The sequence below is a fragment of the Spea bombifrons genome, chromosome 1 (genome assembly GCF_027358695.1).
Source record: "Spea bombifrons isolate aSpeBom1 chromosome 1, aSpeBom1.2.pri, whole genome shotgun sequence".
Classification (NCBI taxonomy): Eukaryota; Metazoa; Chordata; class Amphibia; order Anura; family Pelobatidae; genus Spea; species Spea bombifrons.
This window is the reverse complement of record NC_071087.1, coordinates 100334521-100343602: the sequence shown is the minus strand read 5'-3', so window position 1 is coordinate 100343602 and position 9082 is coordinate 100334521. Positions and strand designations below refer to the sequence as shown.

Sequence of the window (9082 nt, the reverse complement as noted above, 5' to 3'; positions counted from 1 at the left end):
ACAACCATGTCTCAATCCATTAATCAAAATACACATCACCTTCCAGTGTCTCTGCTATAGGAAGGCCCCCATCTGTGGCCACCAGCAATTGTTAAACTACTATTCTCATTGGTACCAACTAGTCACAGACTAGACTAGGACAAAACCTTTCTGGATGATGTTACCTGAAGTCCACCAACTGCTCAAGTGCTGTAAATTACCCAACCACGCCTTTGAGTTAAAACGTCACAAATGTAAAACCTGAATGAATTCCAGCTTTTAATTCTACTCGTTAATATATCATTAAAGTGACATAAGGCACACTAAGCATGATGAGTGCAGAACCGAAATAAAACTAGGAGTCGAGGTTGAAAAAATATATATGTATATATGTAATTTGATCTTTCGAAGACATGGAAGAACCTCACAAAACAAAACGGTAAAGTGATATGTGGCCTTCATGTTGTGTTCTCCCCAGCATACACTAAGGTAGAGAAGTCTAATTTTGTTTTCAACACAAGAGATAATTCTTGTGCCAATAAGTGATGAAGGGAAACTCCATCATGCGAATACACCCACATAGTTCCAGTCCAGTCGTATCTCTTGGGACCACTGAGAAAAAAAAAAAGAAATAGACAAATCAGAAATTAATGAAAAATAAGATGAATTTACTAAGAAATATAAATTTTACGTTGAACACATCTGAGTTGTGTGTTCTTTGAAAGTAAACTAATTCTCTTGTTAAGCAAAAAATAAGTTAATATGATGTCTTTGTTTCACCTTGAAAGCCCCAATACTACACTATGCAAATTTTGAAAACTTGTAAGCCAGTCTCTCAGGAATTTGTTCAGCCCGCAACTACTGCAAGATCTTCAGCCTTCCATGACTGAGCAATTATCTGCTTAAACGTAGCATCAAGAGGTGCCATAAAATAAGCACATGCAAAATAATATAGTTTATTTCATTAGGAATGAGGAATACTCATTGCCCCTCTTTAAAATGAGTGTACAGGTACAGTCCTTACATGTGGATAGCAGCCTTTGTACTGGATACCCATTAATTAAAATATTATGGTACCATACCTGGTGGGAGAAGACAGCCAGATCTGTTTGTTTGGTGTCTGTTTGTTGATCACATAGGTCCCCATATCACTGCCAAGTTTGACAGTTAGAACGCCATTCTTGGGGGAAAAAAGGGAAACCCAACAAAATTATTAGAACAATCAAATGAGTTACGCATAAAAAAAATATGTTTGCCTATGATCCAAAAAGAGTTTTATTGCGTGAAGAAAAGATCTACTCAACCCAACAGATGGATCTCGTCATTACTATTTTATCACAGCTTTAGAAAGTGTAATAAAATATAAGATACAACAGTTGGGAATGTGACAGATGAGCTTTAATGATAAACTGTTTCTCATGAGAAAGAAAGAAATAACCAATAAGTACAGAAGTGCACTGCATAGTATTACACATTCATTATAAATTAGTCAGGTCTTATCCAGCCTACCAAAATCTGGTTATATGAAATAAAAATGATTCGGTTGCTCTGGAACAATATTTCTTAAGGAATGGAAAGCAGATGCGTATCAGATAATGGCACAGGGAACAAGGAATGTCAATAGCACCATCTAGTGGCAGAAGAGCTGCAAACGCAACACACCCAATCTAAATAGATTTGTTATATGCTTAAAGAGGATCTGAATTGTTTCCTCCCAAATCCTACACTTTGCAGTTCAATACACTGAATAAACCCTTGTGAAATGGGAACCAAAGGGTCAGGCAGGACATCCCTGCTGCCTTATTTTAAGAAAACAAAAAAATCAGGCTAGTAGCCAGTTCTTTGAGTAAAGGTGCTCCTCCGGGGAAAAAGGTCTCCCTAAGAACCATACCACCAACATGACACACCTTTCAAGATGCAAAAGAACACATTTTATTGGGACAGGGCATGATTTATATAGCCGCTTTACCAGGGGGTGTAGCTAGACTTTTCTCTAGATCTGCATTCCATCCAGAACCAATATAACTCTGACCTGTGAAATTGCATACATACAATACATTATTATGTTTTATATTTAACCAACCAGATACATACCCCAAATGTGACATCATAATCTTCTGGGGTGAATGGCTGATCTGCTAAATCTTCAAAAAACTCAGCTAGCGAGTCCAAGGTGTCTTCTGCTAACTTCTCGTATGCGTTTTCATCTAGTGTACTAAATGACAACAAGGATATGGTTAGTGCAGAAACTCAGGAACACCAAGGTTTCTCCTTCTTGAACATAAAATAAAGCAATACAAATTAAAACAAAAATATATACACACTGCAATGATTTTATCGTTTTCATGGGTACCATCTGACAACAAGAGAGAACCCGGAGGTCTATAAACATCACAAAGGGACCACAAACATGGTTAAAAAAAATGTAAACAAGTGTTAAAAAACGTGCAAAAACACTTTGCACACTATAGATATAAAAGTGTTGTAACAAAAACGTGAAATATAGCAGTGCCTCTAATACATACCAGTAGCACCAATATCTTTGCTTCTCAATTACATGTACACTAGAACATCACAGCAAACAAAAGGTGATATGGGGCGCTTTAAAAAACGAAAACAATTTTATTTATTATTATTTTTGTTTTTTAAAGTGCACCAGATAACCTTTTGTTTTCTGATAAAATGTTTTAGCCTGTTTACCCTTTTGGACCTGACTGTTGTATCCTTGAAAAGAGTGCCAAGATGCCTCTAGACATAACAGTGTATCTATAAGATAATACAGCAGCGTGCTCCAATGTGCACCACAACACAGCCTCTTGTGAAAACTGCGGCCAGCAGAGTATTGTGATCACCGCAAGGACTAATCAACAAGGATTCTGACATCACTGTCCATCTCCTCCACATTACAGTGACAGAGGGAGGCAGAAGGACCTATTCACTAAAAGGAGAGTTGTGTCCTTTGTCTCCTTTACTTCACCATGCATTATGAAGGGCCAGCCCAAGTGACCTTTATCTGCAGAAAGAGCTTGGAAAGAGCTTCCCCATTCACCTCACCCTAAGATCATTATAGTATACAAAAACAAACAAACATACAAATACTAGCAACATTTCCCCTATTTACCTAAGATTTATTTTGTTTGGGTTAGTTTAGCTGGTGGTTAGAGTGAAATGCTTAGTGGATTTAAGAGCTAGGGAGTATTATATATTTGCACAATAAATATTTTCCTTTGTGTACAGATTGTGTGTTTAGTGTTAGGCTAGTTTGTTGGGTGGGTAGTTGGAAAAAGCAATTTGGGTAGTATGACTTATTGGGTAGAAAAATAAACTGTTTTGGGCGGAAATGGCACACTTTTACAGGACAGAAGACACTTATACTATTCTGGCATCAGTTTCAGATGGCCTGTATGAAGGCGTCACACTAACAGTATCAGTCATGGACCTAATATTTGACATTTTAAGCCCCAAATGAGTGTCCACCTTTAACCCCATAAAAGGAGTGAAACTGTGTCTATAGAAGAGGATTGTTGGAAGTTATGTTAGCGTATGTGCATGGGTTACTGTGTATGGTGTTAGCATGAGTATGTGTCAGCACACGATGACAGTGTATGTGTGTTAGTGTATGGTGTTACCATGAGTCTGTGTCATCACACGAGTGTGTGTGTTAGCAGGGGTGGGCTTGGCCGGGGGGCAATTGCCCCCCAGGCCGCCCTGAATCCGGGCCGGCAGACGAACATTCAAGGCAGCCGCAAAGTTCAAAACTAAGCGGCTGCGAGCAGGACTGGCCGGCGTGCCGTTAGGGTACCTAGCAGGGGGCGGTCTGCCCGGGGTGCCGGCATGACTCCAAAAACGATGCACGCGGCAACTGTGGCTGTGCGTCGGGACTTGATGTCAAATCCCGGCGCACAACACTGAAGCCACGCCCACTGTCTTGCACGCTCTCTGCACCGGAAGGACGGAACACAGAAGAAGAAGAGGAGGAGGAAAAGTGACAGAGGAAAGGTAGGAAAATAGCGAATTAGTAAGTGTGTGAGAGTGATGGGTGTTATGCTATATGTTTGTGAATGAGGCTTTCAGATAGCATGGGTGTGTAAGTGTGGGGGGATAGCATGGCATAAGGAGGCTGTAATCACATTCTTATCATGACCAGATTCCAGCATGTACTGGCTGCCTAGGCATGATAGGAATGTGATTGCAGGTTTTTTTTTGTCCAACTTTGGTGTGTTAACAACACTTATTAAAAGTAAATTACACACCAAAATTGGACAGAAAAAATCAATAACACTAATATATATATATATATATATATATATATATATATAGCAATCACACTCCTATCATGCTAAGTCAGCCAGCACATGCTAGAACCTGGGCATGATAGGATTGTGATTGCTAATATATATAAATATTGTTATTGATTTTTTTTTTGTCTATTTTTGGTGTGTTACTTTAATAAAGTATTTTAAAGTTATTTTTTTTTTTTTTTTCGGTTTTGGCCAAGTGAATGCAGAATTTTCAGTTTCGGTGCATCCCTACTATATACTAAGCCAGTCACTGAAGTGGTAGGCCTACACCACATCAATGTTTGGCTTAGTATATAGTGATATGGGTTGTACTGCAGTATTGTCAGTGTCTGGCTCAATGTATTGGCACACTTTGACGGTGGTACAGCATAATCCCTAAGTATATAATGATAGCAGTTATGCTGTACCACCGTCAATGTGTGCCTCAGTATATAATGATAACAATTATGCTGTACCCCTGTCAATGTTTGCCTAACCATAGAAACTATGCAGTTTTAAAGTGTGTGTGTGCGGGGGGGGGTGCCAAATACTCTAGGTACGCCCCTGCGTTGTGCGGCAGTCAGGCCCAATCGCCATGCCTCAGCTCTTCGTCCCACATCTTAAAAGGGGTGGGATGAAGAGCTGAAGCACAGCCATTGGGCTTTAATTTCATTAGGCGCCGGTGGAGTGACTGGCGCACCACAGCCGCTTTCAATGTCGCTTGCAGCCACTTTGGTGGCGCAATGGGCCACTTGACTAGACTTGCCACCCAGGCGTTAGGCTGTCAGCCCTCCCCTGTGTGTTAGTGTATGTTGTTAGCATGAGTGCATGTGTGTGTTAGAATTGGTGAGAAATGGGTGTATTTTTACTAGGGTGCTGAATAGTGCCAAATGAGATGTAGTGTTGGGAAAACAAAGTATGAAGATACTTTTGTTTTCTGAACAGGTTTTGGCGGCTCTAACTAAAATATAAAACTAGAAGATCTGAAACGCTGCAGAAAAGCACACCTTCCAAACATAATGAGCATTACCTGGTACTTGTCAGTGTTCCTGTTCCTCTGCTGCTGAATAGCAACACATTCCTGTGGTTGTTTTTTATCTGCTCACAAAAAGTCTGTAGACAGCGATCCTAGAAAAAACAAAGAAGCAAAATATTATTTCACTCTAGCACATTTATACATTTCATACCCCCTCCGGAGCCTTTTTTTTTTTGTTACTTTTACCTAAAAGGCACTGACACAGTACAACCCCCAGGGAGATTGATGCGGAATCTGTAAACAGAAGATGTCTAAATTGTGTGCATTGGTCCCTGGAGGGTAGTATTTGGAGAGCAGGGCAAAAACTCCAACTCCAGTACTGCCACAGACTGGATCCAAGCCAGAATTGCACAGGATTGTGTTGACGCTTGCAACCAGTATAATACATGGACATTTATACTCCCTGAAGTCTTTCAATCAGAGGAACTGATGAGGGGAGAGGAAGATCGCTTGTGCTCCCAGGGTATGGTAAGAAACCCCTGTGCCAAGTTTTAGTATTAGCTGCCTGGACCTGTGTGTGTTATGTGGTGGAGGCCCGGCTTAGCTGTGTCTGACAGGGAGGATTCAATTAGAGCAGGGGTGTCCAACCGGCGGTCCTCCAGCTGCTGCAGGACTACATCTCCCATAATGCTCTTTCAGCTAAGGGGCTGGCTGAGGAGTATGGGAGATGTAGTCCAAACAGAGCTTCAACTGGAAGCTAGGGTTTTATTTTATGATTTTGCTTTGGGATGCTTGTTTTGTGTACTTGTAAATAAAAATGCGGAGTCTTTTTGCCCTAGAAGACCATGATTAAGATCCTTGGAAGTTACATTTTTGGCCCACAGATACAGGGTTTTGTCATAGTGCTACAATTATATATTGAATATAAATTATTGTGGCCTTCCATCTTAAAAAGGGGTTCTCAAGCAACTCTTAGGTAAGCGGAATAAAGCTTCACCAGTGAAGGGGGAGCAATCCACTGTCTGGGATCACCTGGCAGTACCATGAAGGCTCGTTTTCATCTGGTCACGCTGGTACTGCTTCTGAATGGGATGAGTAATCATGAACAAGTATATCTATGCTTGTTTGAATGTACACCACACCTGTGTTGCGTTCGGTTAGGTGGATGGCATAAGAGTAGTCAGTGAGCTGAGTTTGTCGGTTTGGCCTAAGCTATCCATGTAACGTGAGTGCGTGTCAGTCTCAAGAAAAGCTCCCCTTTCCTTTTATACTGAAACTCAAGTGAAGAAGGGCACGATGTTAAAAGAGGCCTCTGGCAAGTGAGTTTAATTTGCGGTCAGCAGTTTGATGTGTTTCGTAACGTCAAACCTTTCCAAATATAAAAATGGACGTAGACACCATGGCCACTTGCATGCATGCCAAGTAACTGATTATAGACAAATATCGTTAACTTCGATAACAAAGCACCTACCGTAGAACAAACCAAAGGGCTATTCATGCCACAGCAAAGCACATTTTGGTTTAGTTAATGCACCATGTATATAGTGTATTTACTATTGGTAACATTATGTTAAGTCTTTTTAAATATTATATATATATATATATATATATATCAGATTAAAGTTGTGTAAAGGCAACAAGCCAAACTGCATATGTCACGGTTACAAAACCAGACAGGGAGTGCTTTAAAAAAAAAAAGTGTCACCTTTGCGCTCCTAGTCAGTGCAGACTTAAATGTAATGGAGGAAGACTTTCAGAACAAGGAGCCAACCAAGTTAAAATGTATTCGTTTTTATTTCTGTCATTGCTATAACATATATATATACGGTATATATATATCTATCTTAGGTGTCACGTAACACAAGGTAGTCCTGACTCTTACTTGGCCCACCCACCATGTCTGCACAGGAGGCTTTCAGTGCAGTATGACAGATCTGTGATGGGGGGGGGGTTAAGGAATTATAGCGCATAAACAAATCAGTAAAATTACAGCTAGGATAACAGATCTCATGCGCCTTCACACGCTTAACACTGAGGAAAGGACACGCGTGGATGCGTCCCACCCCTTTTACACGCCGTCACAACCTAAAACAGCTCGGTCTACTCACTGTACTGTAACTGCACGCTGGGGCCACAGGGAGGGGCGTAGGGCCACTTTTAAAGTGCGCCAATACCCTTCTTCGAGAGGGCAGCCGTAATACTCCCGGAAGAGTCCTAAGCGGCCTACAGAAGCCCCACATGCCAACGGCGCCCGTGGAAGCCCAGGCACTAAAAGGTAATAGACTTCTGTAGAAGCGACCTCGTTCTCTGGGATTGATTGTATGCGTCTGGCGGCAGCGGTGGTGGTGAAAGCAACCTACAATCAATTACACAAGCCTTAGCAAAGAAAGACTCTACATCGACACCTAGCGTTAAGAGGCGGGGACAGCAGTTGCTCATTTTAGTTGTATGATCTCCAACTATAATATCGTTATGATAAAAGGCATAACATGCCTTAACAATAACATCAACCTCCAATTATACTGGACAACAATACAGAAGAATAACCGTTATAGACCAGAACCCAAACCTCCATATTGGTTTGATATGGAAAAATGTTCCAAATGATTGTGCCTGTGTCACTCTTACATAACTTCATAACTGGGAGGTTTCTAAAGGAGAAGACACTAAACCTGTAATAAGGGCAGCTGCCCTTCATTGTTTTATGCCAGAGGAGGCCCCTGCCAGCGACCAGTAGAGTCACACATACAGACCATTAACTCCTGGAACCTCCCAAGGCCAAGTTTCGGCATCAGTAGTTAAAGGTCTGTAAACGACTCCATTGGTCGCCGGCAGGGAGCTCCTCTGGCATCAACCGATGCAGGGTTTTAAATTGTTTAAATACCATATCGGTTTGGTTACTAGTTGTGTATTGTAACTTTTATTGTGTGAAACCCCAACTGAAGACCACGGCTTGTTTTGATCACCCTGCTACAAAACTTAGGGGCAGATCAAATTCTTGGATGATAAAGCAACCGCTGGTGTCTCCCTGTACAATGCCTGTTCAGCACGTTCTGTATAGACTCCGTGTCTTAAAGGCCCTGTGCTCCTTTTATTTGGTTCTTGATGCAGACCACGGGAAGGGGTGGCTGGGGTGCTGCGCTAGTTCAAGCTTAAGGCAGCCTCACAAGGTAAATACACAACACAATTTATGATGGGTTACACAATCCTTATTGTAATCGTATGCATGAAAAGCGCTGGTTCTGAATATTTAGAATTAAAGGATTTCACTCTGATATTCTAGTATTAAAAGTCACACAGTGGAATTATCGGATCTCATTAAATCGAAGGAGAACGTGGAAGTGTCAGATGCTGTGTGACTTTTTGAATCTGCCAATTAATCCTGAGGGGCAAACACTAAGAGTTACCGGATATGATAACCCTCTATATTTCACCTCTTCAGTTTTTATTCACCTTAAAATACTGTGGATATACATAGCTGGCATCAGCCTGGGGTGGGTTTTCAGTGTTGCTGAATGCCTCGCTATTGGGGCATTTCAACTACGCCATTTAAGCTCAGGAGGCGATTTTTGGGGTTCATGGAGCCTTGCCATACACTAACATACATTTACACACTCTAACACCATACAGTAACAGACACACACTAACAACTTATGCCCACAAACACTAACACCTTACAGTGACACATACACGCTTATATTCTACGCTCATGTACACACATGCTAACACCATACACTAATACACACATTAAATGCTGACTACCACGCTCTTATATACACACACACACACACACACACACACACACACACACTGACACTAAACATTTACACACATACTGACTTTAGCA

General features: G+C 41.2%; 1 protein-coding gene across 1 annotated transcript; it reads right to left on the bottom strand.

Annotated features, from left to right (window-relative positions):
• Window positions 1-303: 303 nt before the first annotated feature.
• Window positions 304-7552, bottom strand: FXN (frataxin). Its single transcript, XM_053466513.1, has 5 exons — window positions 7344-7552; window positions 5290-5387; window positions 2074-2194; window positions 1062-1159; window positions 304-591 (listed from the first exon to the last, which is right to left on the bottom strand). Exons 1-5 carry the CDS (start codon window positions 7473-7475, stop codon window positions 438-440), a joined length of 603 nt encoding a protein of 200 aa, XP_053322488.1. The 5' UTR covers window positions 7476-7552; the 3' UTR covers window positions 304-437.
• Window positions 7553-9082: the final 1530 nt, after the last annotated feature.